Genomic DNA, 17,391 nt, shown 5'->3' on the forward strand with positions numbered 1-17,391 from the left:
TTGTGCAGTTTGGTATCCGCAAACCCGACAATGAGCACTCCCGCTTGCCACTCTGTATTCACTTCCAGGCAGCAACAGGATGTACAACTTCGATTCATCAAGGACTCAGGCGTCTGTGAAACCACACCAGGTGTTGGGCAGATGTCAGGATATATCGACGTCGGGAAGAACATGTCCATGGTAAGTCTATACTCGGCTGGCGACACTGGGTGAAAACTGAAAGATGCCGGAATGCCTACAGTGGTTCTGGTTCTTTGAAGCTCGCGAATCACCGGAGACCGCACCTTTCACTTTATGGTACAGTGATCTATTGCAAAACATATATCAGGAGATTCATTTCCCACAACAGGTTGAACGGAGGACCAGGGTGCTCGTCTATGATCGGATTATTCCAAGGCAAGCCCAACAATTGGCGGGACATATCTAGCATCTGATCGTCAAATTTCGACTAGAGAACGGGCCATGCAATGTCAACGCAGATAGGACAACTACAACCCTCAACCCTTTCAGGTATGTCGCGGCATAGAGGTCGATTTGCTCAATCTCACCGTATTTATTCCTCAGCTGGAATAACCTCAGTAACAGTAGGCATTCGAACGCCCGTTGTGGCCGCATTCCTGTCTTATTTTCGCTTCGTAGTGATATATATTGATCAGCCCATTGGCACCGGATTTTCGCATGGAGTGGATACCGTCAATAGCACCCTGTCAGCTGCACCGCCAGTCTGGACTGCGTTTCAGATACTCTTTGAAAGCGGAGAGTTCTCTAAGTTCAAGAAGAGGGAGTAAGCTTATATGCTTTCCTCACGTCAACGTCCGCCCAACTCACCAGACATTAATAGGTTCATTATTGCCACAGAGAGCTATGGCGGCCATTATGGCCCCGCTTTCGTAACATTCTTTAACGAGCAAAACGCCAAAATACGCAGCGGCCAAATACAAGGCGAAGAAATCAACGTCAGCGCTCTTATGATCAATAAGTAAAAGACCTCACTATAAGACCAATATTCTTCCGATCTCATTTAATATGCAGTGGCTGGTACGACCCACTAATCCAGAACCAAGCGTACGTCGACTTCGCAACTAATGCCCCTGGATATGGGCAGCTTCAAAGTGATACGGTGATTGCTCAACTAAACGATGCGTTCTTCCGCCGTGGAGGCTGCAAGGATCAGGAAGAAGCTTGTTTCGCTGCTGGTGACGGCCCTACGTCTGACAGGATATGCCGCACCGCCGACAATTTCTGTGTTAGTGGTTCAACCCTTTAGATGATACGTCGCGCTTTTTACACAAATCTGCCTTCCTAGGTCGAAAATGTCTTCGCTCCAGCAGTCGGTGACAGGGATTCAGACGACCTGCGACAGACATCGCCTGCGTCTTTCCCGCCGAGCTTTTATATCAACTTCCTCAGGCTACCAGAGATTGTGAATAGAATTGGTGCCGAAGCCACCTATTCTCAGTGCCCCGATGCACCGTTTGAGCTATTCGCCAGGACTGGAGACGTAAACCCAGGCCTCATCTCCCTGTCATGCCCCTATCTGACGTGAAGCCCCTATCTAGGACGCAAGGACGCTTCTACCGCAACTTGCTGCCCTTGCTAACTCGGGGATGAAGATTCTTATATGGGTGCGTAATTACGCGAAATAATGAACCCATCATTCACCGAACTCAGGCAGGAGACGCAGATATAAAGTAAAGCACCATCGCTGACCCCTTACCAGGCAATACCTGACTTCGTCTAGTTGTAATTGGCTTGGTGGGCATGCATCTGTACTCGCCATGGATTGGTTTGGGAAGGAGCGTTTGAACAATACTCCGTTCACGAATATGACGATTGACGGGGAAGCCGTGGCGGCAATTCAGAACGTGGACAATTTCTCGTTTGCGTGAGTGGCGCTTCTAACGCAGATTACGAACCACACACTGAACCGTCATCAACTCATTAGGCGAGTCTTCCAAGCAGGCCACGAAGTGGTTAGTAAACTCCTTCCAACATCTTTGAACAGTGTAAAGATCTCTACACCCGTAGCCCGCGTTCCAACCAGCAGCGTCCCTCGAAATATTCAAGCAAATCATCAATATGGAGCAACTACACTCGGTATAAGATACAACTTTACCATACATAACGAACTCTTCACGTCTCCTGTATACCGTTCCGCGCTATCCAACACAAATGACCACAGCCTGCTGCACAAGGATGAGCGAACCCCCCGGCCTTGTCTACATTCCCGCCTGGCGTTGACTTCGGCGTCGGTGACGGCTGAGGCGTTCCCCGGCCGTTGGTAGGCTTTGGCCTGCCTCTCGCGTCTGCGGCGTATACCGCATCGTGTCGTAGGTGATTTATCTGATCCATTGGGCGTTCGGAATAGAATTTACGATAGCAAGCTTGGTGCCCGCCGTGACAACATACAGAGCATTGGAAGAACAGCGAGCGGACAGGTAGTCGACTGTAGAACATCGCGGATCAGAATGACACAACTCGCAAGGCAGCCAGGCTTACCATATAGCACAGGTAACGCAAGCGGACTTGCAGTTCTTACAGTACGCAAACCCTCCTTTGACCAACTCCCCGAAGGACGGGGCGCCAGCTGCAACAACCAAGGGCTTGCGGCATTTCCCACAGAAAGTATAAATGGTGGTTTCGAGCTATTTCGACAATAAGTAGTGAGCAAGAATTGATAAGCGAGGAACATACCTTCGAGTGGTTGCGTATCTCTTCTGCTTCTACGACCTTCCGTACATACGCACACGAAGAGGACAAACTTAATCTAGTCAAAAGGTCTGCCTGGATGTGAGGAGAAAGAAACAGAGAGATATGGGCTAGATCCGCACCTAAATAAGCGTCAACGAAACGGATAACGCGCTTCGGCCTGATTCCGAGTTCTTTGGGTGCAATGAGAGCCATCATGGCGCACATCTGCACGTCTCCCTAGAGCATTTATTAGCACCTTCCGGTATGTATAAAAAGGATCATACCTGATCTGCAAATGTCTCTACGGCTTGTCTAAGAGCCTCCCATGCAATATCGCGATACCTCTGTTCGTCCGCAGCAACTAAGTCAGCCCCGCGATCCGTCCACTTTTCAGGATCGTAAGGTTCCTCTATTGGCAGTATTGACTCCACATAAGACGCTGCAGTCGCCCTCTGCTCAAGCGCACCGGTATCCAACGCGATCTGCACTGCAGGACCCAACTCGCGGAACGAAACCTCTCCCGCCGTCACCGTGCGTATGCTACTATGGGAATCCTGCTTGAGGAGGGTATGAGAAAGGATCGGCGCAGCAAGCGAGGCAACAGTAGAACTTCGACTCCGGCTCTTCATTCGCGCCGACGCTCTTCTTAATCTAGGCATTGTGGTGACTCGACGCGGCGAATCCGAGCTTTCCGATTCCGTATCAGTTGATCGAGGTGATGGAGAGCCTTCTTCCGAGAAGTCCGCATCGTCTTCGTCTTCAGTCCAACGCTGTCGACTCGCAATCTGTGAAAGGGGGCTGGGGTGGACAGGGACTCTTGAGGTGCCGATGGCGGGTGAGATCAAGGGAGGTAGAGCTGGAGGCTCCTCTTCGCTAGACACGGGGCCGTCATGGAGATCGTCGCTCTCAGATTCGGAGTCAGAGTCGTCTAGAGCACCCTCCCCGACGTGTCTCAGACTGTTGCTACTAGGGCTGGACATGACGGGACCGTTGGTCGACATAGATTGTCGTCGAAGCAGAGAGCTTTGTCGCACCCCCAGGCCAGAGGAACTCCGCCTCTTGGAAAATGAGTGGTTTTTTTGCGTAATGGGAGGCAGGGCATTGGGAAGAAGATGGGGAGAGGATGCGTTTGAAGATGTTGGTGTCACTCGTCGTGAAGTTGACGCAGAGTTACTTCGCCCAACGGCAGAGGTCGAACGCTCTTTGCTAGGGGTAGAAGGCCGGTTCGGGCTGACTTTCAAAGAACCTGTCTCTGGTCTGTGGAAGCGATCTATCGGTGACGATGCAGAATGAAGACTAAGGGCCACTGGCGCGGAGGCCGACTGGCAAAGATGATGGGAGCTACTGTCGTCCTTTGACAGACCAGTTGGTCGACTTTCGTCCACCAAATCAATCAATGACAGGCCTAGCAGCATCCACGTCTGAGCAGCGACCTCTTTGTTAGCTCGGAACGCAACCTGGCCCAAATGGTCAGCGTTTACGTTGTTAAAGGTTCACTTGAAATCCTACATTAGCGTTGATATCACAGAGAACCCTTCGTTCGTGCCCATCCAGGACGTATCCTCGGGCCAAGGCGGAGAAGGCATCGACATCCTCCATTAGAGACGAATCAGCGAAAACACCTGTAGACTGCGATTTTGGAGCGTATGCTGAGTCACCGAGGGCCTTAATATGCATCCTCCGTTCTTCTGCTATCACTAATTTGTTGGGAGAACTAGCAGTTGTGTTAGCACATTCGCGGGGAAAGACGAAATCAACCAACATGTCATCGTATGGAACTTCTCGGCGAGGCTTCGCGTCGGAGACGAGGGCCAGCGCGCCAGAGGCTGCCCAAGACACTGCTACGCGAGGAATGGAGTCGAGTGGTTTCGTGCAATTACGCAGGTCCAGCTGCGCGAAAGTCCCCGACGAGTGTTGAGCCCATATCGCATGCGAGTCGCCGAACGCGATGTCTGTGACTCCGCCTTCGCTGGCCGACCCATTGACAGACCACTTCGCGATCCAGCCGCGGCGAATATCCCATATCTCGATGGGATCGCCAGCGTACTGTTTGGTCCGGATGGAGGCTCTGTCTCTGCCGTCAGGGGACGACGTTCCACTACCTACGTATCCTAGTTTATATAGGTGCTAGATAGTGCACGTACACACTCACCGGCGTCTGGAGCTGCCATGTCTGGGTTGGAACCTGACCCAAATTCGGCGTTGGAGACAACGGCGACTTCACAGGGATACGATGGCCGCCACATCACTCGACGAACGGGGAAGGAAGGATGGAGAGTGTAGGTGGGCTTATGCTGAAGATGGCTTGTCGAAGAGAGATCCCATACCTTGGAGAGAATGAAGCGGAGAGGCCACTGGGCCTTGGAGTTCTACGCACCTTTACACAGTGATCCAAACCACCACTCACGATCCAGCCCAACCCACCACCCGACATGTCAGTAGAAGAATGATTGCTGGAGGTGTTGCACCAATCGAGGGATGTCACTGCGGCGGAATGAGCTACCAAAAGACGGTCTAATTGACCACGTTGGCCCATCTTCAAGTCCCATCTTCATGAAACGTCAATAAAGTACAAACCAATTGCATCGTATTCACCTGTAGATGGACCCGTTATCCAAGCCAGCTATAGCTTGATATGGGTGCGACTCGAAAGGAGAAAATGCCAACGTTCTGACTGAGGTTGGATGGCGCACGGAGGAGGCCGGTTTAGTTAGGTCGCGAATATCCTTTAACATATGAGGCTGATTGTGCGTTCAAGAGTATGACACCTTACCCACAACTTAACAGTCCCATCAGCAGAGCCCGTGATGCAATAGTAGGAAAACCGGGAAACAGCTAGTTTATGGATCGAGCGAGTATGCTCCTTCGATCTGCGTTCTATCGCTGGTATGCGGCATTTTAGGATTTCGCTGCGGTTGTTTGAATTCCGCGCACGTACAGTATTTGCCGGAACTAGATCTGCTGGCATCCCACATGAAGAACTCGCCATTCCGGGCGCTGGTGAATATTTTGTTTCCGTACGCTAGTTCGGGAGTCCGTATCACGTTGAGCACGGGGTATACAGGCAGACAACTCACAGCCGAAACCCCATGAGACATCGGTACTCGCACTTGTTAGCCCACCGCCGTCCCAGAAGTTCCTTGAAGCTTCTATGCGGTGTCCGCCCTGCCCACCACGCCCCGAACTGGACTTGTACTCCGTTGACTGGTTGGATGGACTCAAGAGAGATACTACCCTCAAGGCTAGAGATGTGATCAGTCTGAGTGGCCATTCGGAAATGTTCTAGATGGCTAGCTTACAATCCATACCAGCCACCGCGCAGTGAGTCCCATCTTCGTTCCGCGCTATAGCTCCACCACCACTGGAAGTCACTCGAGGTAGACGTATGGTTCGAATTGGTCCTTGGTAGCCATGAGTCCTGGCGTCTGAGTAGAAGTCAACGACCGGTAGCGTTGTCGTGAGGATGCTGAGCTTTCTGCCGCGTTGGACAGAATTTGTGGTTCCAGCGCTCATCGCATCGCGTAGAGAAATATCCAGAGAGCATGACTTCGTGATTGTTGCCCTGAAGTTCCCACGCTCTAATAGCATCCAAAGCTTCAGCTTCATTGCTTACATGTGTTCGAAAGGAGTCTTAAGATACTACAACGTCTAGAATCAAGACCATGAATACGAGGACCAGCATAACTTTGAACTCGGGATGAGATCCAGTAAGTGAGCCCCTTTGACCCCTGTCTGCCACATCACATCACATGATCGTGACGCGAAGATACAGAAAGCAGGACTGAGGAAAGCCATAACGGTATCGATGCACCCTTCTGCAGAAAACCAAACCCCGGGCGCATGGTCGTCCTCTTACGCCCACAACTGGTCGGCACAAGCGACTGACGGCCCTTTACGTGTCCACGGTAGGCATTTTGTCGACGGCTTCGGCAGAGTCTGCAATGTACGAGGCGTGAACGTCTCTGGGAACTGCAAAGCGTGAGTTTCATACCACATCGACCACTGACTTTGACTGGATAACTCTACTCCAACAGGCCTGTGAATCATGACCACGATACTTTCCCTCACAAACACGACGAAGTCACCTTCGTTGGCAGACCGTTTCCACTGGAGGAAGCGCACGAGCATTTCAGTCGTTTGCGGCGGTGGGGCTTAACATTCAGTGAGCCTCCCGCCCCCACAGGGAACTTATCCTGCTAACTACCCATGTAGTCCGTTTCCTGGTGACGTGGGAGGCAGTAGAACATGCAGGCCCGTACGTGCATGTATTTCTTCGCAATGCCTCTGCTAACCTGAACCGCAGGGGTATATATGACCTGGAGTATCTTGACTACTTGGAACGACTTCTCTCACTTCTACCCCAGTATGGCATAGTCGCATACGTATCCGTGCATCAGGACGTGTGGTCTCGGTACTCCGGGGGTTCGGGCGCCCCAGCGTGGACCCTTGACGCTGTGGGTTTCGATTTGCACAAATTGGAGGAGTCGGGTGCAGCGTGGCTGCTAGGGGTGAAGGGAGGTGGACACGTTGAAGCTGAGCGTGGTCTTTGGCCATGTGGGTATCAGAAATTGGCGGCTGCTACTATGGCGTACGTTTCCACTGCCGTTCGCATTCACGATCATCTCATTTTCGAGAAAGTACTTGCTTTTGGGCAGGAGACACGTTTGTCCCCAAAGTGCGGATAAAGAACCAACATGGGGAGGAGGTTTCCGTGCAGACGTTCCTACAAGACGCGTTTCTGAACATGTACGAGGTAGTGGTGAAGAGGGTGGGCCATTTAGAGGGTGTTGCTGGCTTCCAAGTGCGCACTTCCCCGCCATTTATCTGCTCAAGGCTCACAACCTCATAGATGATGAACGAACCGCATCGCGGATACATCGAGCTTCCCTCTCTTCACGGTTTCGATTACAACACAGATCTACATTTATCTTACGTTCGTGAGTAGAGTCAGTCTACGTATGTAAGTAAATCCTTTGACCCTTCGTAGCTTCGGCATTCCAATCATTCATGCTGGGCTCTGGCTACCCTACAAGCGTAGCACACTGGACACGGTCATTCCCAATGCCAACCCGACGCACATCCCACAGCGTACTCAACCCCGCTGGCCATAAAGCGTGGCGGAAAGACGGTCCCACAGACGGTCGCTGTATTTGGGAAATGCATGGCGTCTGGGGTTACGATACCAACAAGAAGACTGGCGTCGTGCTCCGGGAAAACTACTTCACAAAGCATCCTATGAATGGCAAGAAGGTAAAGTTCCTCTTCACTCGTCATACATGACTTTGACACGATACATGGGAACAGATTGACTGGTACACGGATTATTATTTTCCGCTCCTTGATAAATGGTCCAAACGCGTGAGGGCGTTGTCTCATCCCCACAAACTGGTGTTCGCCGAGCCTATACCTAACGAGGTCCGTCGTCGTGCTTTTCTTTCCTGAGACAGGCTAACGGTTGTATCATCTAGTTTTGTACTCCGTTGTGGACCTCCGAGCACCGACCTGAGAATATGGTCTTTGCACCCCATTGGTAAATGACTTGCAGATACCTTCTTACCCCCGCTGATGCAAATACACAGGTATGACCTCAATGCATTGTTTTCAAAGGCTTTTGGTGACTTTACGGTCAACGTTCAAGGCTTGTCGAGGGTGTGTTATCATTATTCTCAGAATATTTCCAACGTCTCAGACTATTCCTCAGGGCATGTTTCCTTTGAAGGCGTTCTATTGGGGGCAGAAAGGTGCACGGGCTAACTACTTCCTCCAAATCAGAAATATCGTCGAGGCTGGATATAAAGCACTGGGGGAGACGCCTGTGCTGATGGGCGAGTGCGGCGTGCCAATGGACATGAAGTAATTTGATTGTTTTCGCGAGCGGACGGTGTACTGATATTACTCGCAATGCTCTAGCCATAAAGAAGCCTTCAAGACGGATGACTGGACGTGGCAAGGCCGTATGATGGACGCGATGATTACAGGACTTGAGCGGTCCCTCATAGGTTTCACGTAAGGCAGATTGCTCTCACTCCTGCTGGCGCTGACTTGGCTTATAGTCTGTGGAACTACAATCCTGACAACGATGACAAGCGCGGTGACGACTGGAACGGCGAAAACTTCTCCTGGTTCAGCCGTCAACGCGCCCTACCATCATCTATGCTTTCCTACGAGCAGGATTCTGCTTCGTTGGATAACGGTGGCCGCATCCTCGACTCTGTCGTCCGGCCGTACCCAGCGAAGACCTGTGGCATCCCCGTTCGTTTCGAATACGAAATGTTGACCGGGGAGTTCACATACGAATGGGTGGTCCCAAGTCAAGGGAAGGCAACGGAGGAGAGCGGCTCTCCATCGAATAAGCTCCCATCGACTTCCAGCCCCCCATTGCACGGTCACCCTCGCATCACCGCCTACGAAACGGAGGTGTTCGTCCCGTCATCAATCACCCACGGCCGGAAGATCCTTATCCAAGGTGTAGAAGCACCGAATAGCTACACATACGACGAGTCCAGACAGACCTTGTTCATCGTGACGAAGGATCAGACACCCGGTAAGAGGTATCGAATCCGTGTTTCCTTGGACCCGCCCCTCCGTCCTGCCTTTGATTTGAACGACCTTTGGACGGACTATGGCTCTCGAATAATATTTGTGCTCGTTGTTTTGCTTGGATTCTTTTTCTACCGGTTCTAGATATTAATATTAAGTTAGACTATTGGATTTCTCGAATGCGAAGCTCCTCACTTAGACCATCCGCATGTCGTACGGAATCAAATGGATGATTGGTTAAACAACATTCTCCTGTAATAGTTGGCCATCAGAACTCTATACCTCTCACTGGCAGTGCCACCTTCCCATCCATCGAATACACATTTACCTCCATCTTGTATGTCTTCATCGGTAGCCAACGGTCAGGTGACTATCTACGCGTTCTGACAGTGACAGTGACACAGTGACGCTGACCACTACCTGGGAAGGTACTCCTCCTTCCCACCTGCATCTATGAGAGACCATGACCTCCCTTCAGCTAGACACCAGCCCTTCGCCTTGGGGCAGCCCATATTGGAAAAAGCTTCCAAGTGAAGAGCTTGCTCGCTATGATCTACAGGCCCCGACAGATAAATATTTTATCGACAACCTCGAGCTACTCGTGGACAATATGGAAACGGCTCTCTATAAGGGATCGCTAAAGCTGCCCGATAGCCCAGATCTCGTCAAAGGCGTAGTCAAAACAGACTTCTTCGCCAAAGCTCTGCGGACGAGTGCTTTCATCCATGAAGCCGATATGTACGAGCTCCATCTGTCTACCCTACAAGGCCTGTCGATACCGTACTGTTACGGCCTATTCCACCATAAGGACAAGGATGATAAAGTCTCATCTTTCCTTGTACTAGAGGAGTGTGGCGATCTGATTGATGATGTGAGCAGCCTAACAAACTCGTTCAAGTATAGTTACTTCTTCGTTCTTGTCGGAGGCGCATACTGAGTCTTTGCGGGCAGGCTGAAAGCACTCGACGCGCTATATAAAATTCACTGCGCGGGGTACATCCATGGCGATTTTTCTTTAAATAATCTCACCGTCAAAGACGGCCAACCTTTCTTCATCGACCTGGAGACCGCTGAACCTCACAAATGTGAAGTGACGGAGAGGATCGTCGTTGGGGAGGAGAGGAGGGCGATTGAGTGTGATGAAATCGACCTATGCTGCATGATGCTGGAGATTTGCGCGGACTGCACGAAGTTATCTATTCCCGTCTATGACATCCAACTCACCACCGTGTCTTCTCCAGCCAAAGTCAAAGTGGAGGGTCTTTGGTCTTTCAGAGAGCGCACCTTCGGAGAGAGAACATAGATTTCTTACTCTCTCTTCTCATCCATCGTAACAGGGACACCGAGGTATTCCGCCCGCAAGGTCGAACAGCTAGTAGAGAAGATGGAAGCCGAACGGGAGTACTATCGCAATATACGATCACAACGGCGTTTCATAGAACCCCCCGAGTGACATTTTGTACCTTCTATCAACTAATCTGTATTTTCTCGTGCAACTTCACGCAAACATCGAGCTCCTGAGGGTGTTGAATGTGCTAAGGTGATGTGGTGTGCTGCTATTGCTCTTCCCTTACGTCTTACACCGATTGCATTCAGTGGATGTCAAGTCAAGGGGTTTCGACACCTTCTTGAGAATGGATCTTCGCGGCGAAAACATAGACACTTTCCTATCTCTACGCCCATCACAACACGATGCCAGCGAGCCCCGTTCATACATGCAAAACCCGAACGGGAGCACTGTCGCAGTATCTTCGTGAGAGACGCCTCATTGTGATGAATAGGCCCTCTAGCTCTTTCTCAATATCTATTCCAGTGGTATTCTTGTCAATAACGTCCCCAACTTCATACGTCGGGCTGCTACATAGACGTTTGGTGTTCGCCGAGCCACTGCCCAACGAGGTCTGCTCTACTATCTCTCTTTCCTTAGACACCGGCTGGCCGTTGTATCCCCTTGTACTCCCGGATGCTCTTTGCGTGCCATTGGCAAGTGCCCCTTCTACTGATACAAATGCCCAGGTATAACCTCAACGCATCACTTTGAAGATCTTTCGCCGACTTTACGATCAAGGTTCAAGGCCTGTTCCCGTACGATTTGCTAACCGGGGAGCTCACATATGAGTGGGTCGTTCCGAGACAAGGAAAGGCGACGGAGCAGAGCGGGGTTCCCTTGAATATACTTCCATCCACTTCCAGCCCCCATTACACAACGGAGGTGTTCGTCCCGTCATCAATCATCCGCGGCAGGAAGATCCTTTTCACGGCAGGAAAATCCTTATCCAAGGTGTAGAAGCACCGAATAGCTACACATACGACGAGTCCAGACAAACTTTGTTCATCGTCGCGAAGGATCAGACACCCGGTAAGAGGTATCGAATCCATGTTTCCTTGGACCCTCCCCTCCGTCCTGCCTTTGATTTGAATGATCTTTGGACGGACTATGGCTCTCGAATAATACTCGTGCTGGTTGTTTTGCTTGGAATCTTTCCCCACCGATTCTAAATACATTTGAGTTAGACTTCCTGCATACGAGGAACTTTGACTTATATCCATCGGTACATACCCCTGTCATGCGGAATCAAATGGACGGTTGGTCAAACAGGATCCAGGTCCGGGTAGCATATGCATAAGTCACCATAGATAATCGCTCCAAGCGAGCCTGATCCTGGTGATTCCCCGCAACACCTCAAGGCCAACGACGATGTTCCCCGCCTTGCTGAGATCGGTTGCTCGCAAATCAGCGACTCAACGCCTTTCGCGGCTGTGGTCTTCCTTCTCAGTAAACGCGTCTTCCCTGCGAATCGACGCACACAACGCTTCCTTCCCTTATGTCTGGCTTCGCGACTCCTGCCAATCCTCTGACTGCGTGCATCCTTCCACAAGTCAGAAGCTCCATCGCTCTTCGGATATCCCACTCGACATCAAGCCCACCCCTGATGGCGTGCAATTGACGCCTGACGGTGGCGTCCGGGTTCAATGGACAGACGGACACGAGTCTTTCTACGATTCGGCCTTTCTTACACGCCATTCTTCGGAAGGAAGGCTTGCGGAATTCCACAAAGACATCTCGCCCTCGTCCTGGGATGCTTCCACGATTTCGGCGATCCCTGAGCTCTTTACCGAATACGCCGCGTTGCGAACAGAAAAAGGGCACCTTGATGCGATCACTCAGTTGACGCGCTACGGACTTCTGTTCGTTCGGGGTGTTCCCCACGAAGAAACTGCGCACGAGACCTGTGAGTTGAGGGCGCTGGCGGATTTCTTTGGACCCATTCGCGAGACGTTCTATGGCGGGACTTGGGACGTCAAGAATGTAACGAACAGCAAGAACATTGCGTACACCAATCTCTTCCTTGGTTTGCATATGGATTTGCTGTGAGTTGAAGGCACATATATGTGACCGATGTCTAACTTCGGCCATTTCTAGGTACATGCAGCACCCACCCCGGTACCAGATACTACACTGCCTTCGAAACCGCGTCAAAGGCGGGGAATCTCTCTTCGTGGATGCTCTGCACACGGCCAATATCATGAGGACCAGCCATCCAGCTGCCTTTAAGACTCTGGCGTCCACCCCCGTCTCCTTTCACTACATCAACGATGGTCATCACCTTCACTACGAGCATCCCACCATCGAGCTTGGTGGTCTTCCTACTGCCTCTTTAGACGAGCGCCCTGTCAGCCACATAAATTACTCCCCGCCATTTCAAGCGCCTCTTCCCCTGCACTCAACACCACTAGAATTCTACCCCGCTTTGAAGCAATTCGCTAACCTGCTCGACGATCCACAGTACGAATACAGGTATTTGCTGAAGGAAGGCGACGCAGTGTTATTCGACAACAGAAGAGTGCTCCATGCGAGAATGTCGTTTGAAGATACCGAAGGCAAGGAAGGACAGACAAACCGATGGCTAAAGGGCTGCTATCTCGAAGCCGACGCTATGCTAGACCAGGCCCGCGTTTTACGCACTAAGCTGGGGCAGCAAAAGTAAACGCTACTTACAATGTAACATAGCCCTCCAAAGCACGAAGAAAAAGGCTCCAATAAATCATAAATAATACAAGAGTCGTATCCTAAATGCAACCCGTTCGTTTACAATTTGCTCTTCTCCGACTTCTTGACGTAGGCGATGCTGTTTCCGAGCGAGATTTTGCCAGAGGTCAAGTTCTTCACTTGGAAAGCGACCTCGGTCGTGCCGTTGGGTCCTGGGCCGACTTCCCAGATCTCGGTCTCCAGGGCGTCTCCGGGCTTGACGGGGGAGGTGAAGCGACCACCGTACAGCGTAACAGACTTCGGGTCACCGCCACCAACTGTGTTGATGATCGCGCGTACTCCGAAGCCATAGGTCGACAGACCGTGGAGGATCACGCCACCGAAGCCACCAGCCTGGCCAATTTTGGGGTCTGAATGAGAAGATACGCGATGAGCCTACAAGCGAAAGTACTATCGAAGATCAGACGAACCAATATGGAGGGGGTTGTAATCTCCACTGAGACGGAAGATGATCGCTTGTTCTGGCGTGGTTTGGTCCTTGAAAGTCCAGTCGGGCTTGCGGTCTTTCGGAATGGGCTTTTCTTGAGGAGGACCAGCAATTATCTTCTTGAAGTTCGTTCCATTCGCTTTGGCTCCCAGGTTGAAGGACGAGCTCTGTAAACATGGTTAATAACCGTCGATCGCAATGTATACAGTTAATGCACGAACATAGAGCTTGGCGTATGGTGTGCCGTTACCGTCGACCAGGGTTTGCTCCACGAGGAGGATGATACCGCTTTCTAATACGGGGTCAGCAGCGTGCAAATCAAAGTGAAGTCAGAACACACGCACTGTTTTCGGTGACCCCTGTGTACCTGCCCTTCAACTTCCAGCCCGGACCACTGACCAAAGGCAACGGCCTCAAGAGCTCGATGTGCTGCGTTCCGTGGATCTGAACAGACGACTCATTACTAACGTGCCACACAACCTAACGCGTTGTCCATACCATGCGGTTTGGATCAAGAGGAGGCAACCCAGGAAGGGGTTTCGCGCCATTCACCCTCTCAGCGAAGAGGTTGAGTTCTTGCGAGTCTCCCTTCAGGTTCAGGACGACAGGGTATGTGGGGAGCATGGAGAAGTTCTTGTCTGTGTCCAGCCGGTCAGTACAACGCCAGAAACCACCAATTTCCTCAGGGGCATACCGAGCTCTGGAGTACGGTTGAATCAGTAAGTCTAGGTTCAGAGGCGGGTCCAGGCGTACCATATACGATGCTGAATTCATCCTTCTTCGCGCCAACACCTGCGGCGTAGGTCAACAAGTCGCGCTTGTTCCAAGTAACCTGCGTCCACGGGTAAGCAAATCAACGATATATCAACCGACGCGCATCAACGTACTGGCTTATCTTCGGTGGCGTGGCCAACAACTTTTGAGAGATCGTACGACATAGTGAAGGAAATGAACAGAGGAGAGGTAGCTTCAGTGTTGGTCAATAAGTCGTATAAATGGCGGAGTCCGGCAACGTCTTTACCGGGAAGTCGTTAATCATGCACGGTCGGGGTAAGTGACCGGTGCCTTGTGGGGTACGGCCTGGTAAGGCGCCAAGCTCGTATTTGCCTCCCTCAATTGCAAATTGCGCAAACCTTGGGTATGTTGGCGTCGAACTTTACGGCTCAACTTCGATGTACAATGTGCTCTCGCTGTAGTGCTCAGGCACTCACACGATAAATATAAGATGTGTGATAGAATTCTCATTCCGCGGAGTTAAATAAATGATAGGATAACGCTCAGACAACATATGCAAAGGAACGGCAGAAATAAAGCATGATACATCCACGAGAAACGAGCGGAATCGCCAGAGCTTAGGGCTCAGCGAAGATCAAGGCCTTAGCCTTTTCTGACCTAGGTTCAATAGAGCATTTGAAGGGAACCGGGTGACTAATGGGCGGTCGTAAATCAGAAAAGGAGGAGCGGGAAGTATAGGCCTGAGCTGGCTTACCTGATGGTACCTGTTGTTTGGTCGACTACGGGTGTAATAACTTTGCCGTCTTCAACGACTTTGCTGATTTTGAGCGTGGCTAGTGTCATAGCGGTGGCGATGAAGACAGAGGCATCAGCCAAGACGCGACCTGGATGGGGTCGTTAGATTATGGAAAGCAAAAAGTAAGAGTAAACTTATGCTACTCACCAGGACAAATCCGTCGTCCGAAGCCAAAGCAAGCATCACGAGGGTCGCGCTCTGGAGCATCGCCCAAGAAGCGCTCCGGCCTGAATTCCGATGGGTTCGAGTATACCGTAGGATCGTGCATCATTTTCCTGTTTAGTGGGTACGCCATGAGGTAGCGAAGCGGAGATTACGGTGGGCGGATATTTACCAGATGTTTGTGATGAAGAGTGTGCCTTTCGGGATGAAGTAACCTTTGTAGAATTGATCTTCGGTTGTTCGGTGGGGGACGGCTGGAAAACGGTATAAGCGAATGAATAAAGCAGCAAGCAAAAACGGAGACTTACATGTAGGAGCAACGGAATGCCATCGAAGAGCCTCCATGGCGACGGCGTTCATGTATGGGAGGTTGGGTCTGTCTTGGAAGGTGGGCAGTCTGTTGGGACCGACCACGGCATCAAGCTCGGCCTGAGCCTTCTTCTGTACCTCGGGGTACAGGGTCATCGCCAGGAAGAACGCGTAATTTGAGGCAACAGTCTACCAGACGGAAATTATTTAGTACATGAAATGTTCAGATGGTGGCGAGCAGAAGTCTCACCGTATCGGCTCCACCTACGAGGAACGTTAAAAATATACACCAAACACAATCATTCATATATACATACCTGTGTATAGAGATGCTGCAGACCATTTGATGTCATTCTCCTCCTCGGGGGAGACGGGTTCTTCCAGAAGCGCCGACACAAATGACTTCTCTGCCGTACCAGAAGCCTGATACATCATCAAAACAACGATCGAGAAAAGACGCCGAAATGAACATACCATCTGCTCTTTAACAAACCGGAATGGATAGCTGGCCGTCTCATCCAAGGTCTTAGCCCATTCTTTGGCTGTTTGCTTGAATCCGGCGCCGGGGAACCAATCCGGCAGAGATGCAACTAAAAAGACTAGTTCAGCCACAAACAAATGAGACTTTGGGGATAGGTGGCGTACGAGGTGGGACGAGGTTCACCAAGAAACCGCCCGGTGCCGTAGAGTATGAGAATTGTTCTGTGGCTTCGTCGGCCAATGTGACAAAGGGATCCGTGCCCTCCGCCACAGTATAACCGTGCGATATTTGCAAGATGATAGCACCAGCCATTCTAGAAAGAACGTAAGCAACAAGAACGAATTGTGATATAGTCCGGTAAGGCATACTTGCGAACATGAGCGCCTAAGTCCTCTGGACTCTTCAAGAGTCTACGCAAGAATTTCTGCGTCTCATGCTCTTCCGCAGGCTCAAATTGCTTCATCATCGCTGGTGTACCAATGACCTGGTGGAACTTCTTGCGGAAAGAGCGGAACCGGGCGCCGTACGGAATAAGTACAAGAGTGTTCTTCCACCCAACAAGTTCGCCACCCATAGGGATGACAGGTCGGTCAGAGTTGATCGCACTGCGTTTGTCCAATAGCTCTGCCGCGACATCGATGTTGTTCAGAACAATGAATGGCTGTCCGAAAATCGTGATAGTGACAAGATCCCCTGTATCGTCAATGATAGTAAGGGCCGAACAAGCCAGACGTGTGCGTAATAAAGATCGACGTACCCCACATCTCGCCCCACTTCGCGAAGGTCAGCCACTCCTTCTCTTTGGGCATGTCCAAGACGTTCCCAAGCAGGGGAAGGCCCTTCGGACCAGGAGGTAGGGGACCCAAACTCTTCCTTGTTGCAATCTTATAGATGCAGAAGAGGCCAACGCCGGCCAAAGCAGCGTCCAAGGTCGCGATGGGGGTCAACATGGTGCAAACGAAGAAAAGGTGAAAAGTTGAAGGACCAATACCATGGCCTCTAATACGGTATATGTAGCTCCCAGCAACAGATTATGTCAGGGTGCGCACACTCCCGGTCAGGCCCCAAAGGCCCAATTTCTGTGCTACTCCACTGAGATTAGTTCTTTTCTTGGCTGAGAATATGCCCGTAGAACCGCGGGTTTGACATACTGCCAGATTTGCCCATGTTCTAGGACTAAAAATGTTTTGTCGGCCAAG

At 51.1% G+C, this 17,391-nt stretch overlaps 7 protein-coding genes across 7 annotated transcripts; 4 read left to right on the forward strand and 3 right to left on the reverse strand.

Moving 5' to 3' along the window:
• Nucleotides 1-30: 30 nt before the first annotated feature.
• PC9H_000450 (uncharacterized protein) lies at nt 31-2,103 on the forward strand (the record flags this gene model as incomplete). Its single annotated transcript, XM_036770105.1, has 14 exons — nt 31-180; nt 242-297; nt 350-396; nt 453-510; nt 565-584; nt 640-784; nt 842-979; nt 1,033-1,246; nt 1,307-1,501; nt 1,560-1,625; nt 1,672-1,691; nt 1,742-1,885; nt 1,946-1,973; nt 2,029-2,103. 14 exons carry the CDS (start codon nt 31-33, stop codon nt 2,101-2,103), a joined length of 1,356 nt encoding a protein of 451 aa, XP_036635950.1.
• Nucleotides 2,104-2,133: 30 nt separating this feature from the next.
• On the reverse strand, nt 2,134-6,204 carry PC9H_000451 (uncharacterized protein; the record flags this gene model as incomplete). The annotated part of the gene is made up of 14 exons (XM_036770106.1): nt 2,134-2,446; nt 2,500-2,645; nt 2,695-2,780; nt 2,832-2,928; nt 2,976-4,148; nt 4,201-4,405; nt 4,454-4,793; nt 4,844-5,018; nt 5,069-5,240; nt 5,287-5,417; nt 5,465-5,574; nt 5,630-5,713; nt 5,769-5,933; nt 5,991-6,204. 14 exons carry the CDS (start codon nt 6,202-6,204, stop codon nt 2,134-2,136), a joined length of 3,411 nt encoding a protein of 1,136 aa, XP_036635951.1.
• Nucleotides 6,205-6,496: 292 nt separating this feature from the next.
• On the forward strand, nt 6,497-9,375 carry PC9H_000452 (uncharacterized protein; the record flags this gene model as incomplete). The annotated part of the gene is made up of 13 exons (XM_036770107.1): nt 6,497-6,669; nt 6,726-6,853; nt 6,904-6,946; nt 6,995-7,279; nt 7,330-7,492; nt 7,541-7,628; nt 7,679-7,941; nt 7,996-8,106; nt 8,160-8,221; nt 8,271-8,340; nt 8,393-8,544; nt 8,602-8,697; nt 8,745-9,375. The coding sequence occupies 13 exons, from the start codon at nt 6,497-6,499 to the stop codon at nt 9,373-9,375; spliced, it is 2,265 nt and encodes a 754-aa protein (XP_036635952.1).
• Nucleotides 9,376-9,694: 319 nt separating this feature from the next.
• PC9H_000453 (uncharacterized protein) lies at nt 9,695-10,534 on the forward strand (the record flags this gene model as incomplete). The annotated part of the gene is made up of 2 exons (XM_036770108.1): nt 9,695-10,128; nt 10,183-10,534. The coding sequence occupies 2 exons, from the start codon at nt 9,695-9,697 to the stop codon at nt 10,532-10,534; spliced, it is 786 nt and encodes a 261-aa protein (XP_036635953.1).
• Nucleotides 10,535-11,929: 1,395 nt separating this feature from the next.
• Nucleotides 11,930-13,220, forward strand: PC9H_000454 (uncharacterized protein; the record flags this gene model as incomplete). Its single annotated transcript, XM_036770109.1, has 2 exons — nt 11,930-12,603; nt 12,656-13,220. The coding sequence occupies 2 exons, from the start codon at nt 11,930-11,932 to the stop codon at nt 13,218-13,220; spliced, it is 1,239 nt and encodes a 412-aa protein (XP_036635954.1).
• A 101-nt stretch (nt 13,221-13,321) lies between these two features.
• PC9H_000455 (uncharacterized protein) lies at nt 13,322-14,647 on the reverse strand (the record flags this gene model as incomplete). Its single annotated transcript, XM_036770110.1, has 8 exons — nt 13,322-13,632; nt 13,693-13,876; nt 13,931-14,001; nt 14,054-14,153; nt 14,208-14,347; nt 14,404-14,409; nt 14,463-14,541; nt 14,597-14,647. 8 exons carry the CDS (start codon nt 14,645-14,647, stop codon nt 13,322-13,324), a joined length of 942 nt encoding a protein of 313 aa, XP_036635955.1.
• A 414-nt stretch (nt 14,648-15,061) lies between these two features.
• PC9H_000456 (uncharacterized protein) lies at nt 15,062-17,142 on the reverse strand (the record flags this gene model as incomplete). The annotated part of the gene is made up of 11 exons (XM_036770111.1): nt 15,062-15,137; nt 15,199-15,328; nt 15,388-15,515; nt 15,575-15,656; nt 15,711-15,900; nt 15,962-15,975; nt 16,029-16,134; nt 16,186-16,301; nt 16,357-16,505; nt 16,561-16,885; nt 16,950-17,142. 11 exons carry the CDS (start codon nt 17,140-17,142, stop codon nt 15,062-15,064), a joined length of 1,509 nt encoding a protein of 502 aa, XP_036635956.1.
• Nucleotides 17,143-17,391: the final 249 nt, after the last annotated feature.

This window comes from Pleurotus ostreatus, assembly GCF_014466165.1.
Source record: "Pleurotus ostreatus strain PC9 chromosome Unknown scaffold_1, whole genome shotgun sequence".
In the NCBI taxonomy this organism is placed as follows: domain Eukaryota; kingdom Fungi; phylum Basidiomycota; class Agaricomycetes; order Agaricales; family Pleurotaceae; genus Pleurotus; species Pleurotus ostreatus.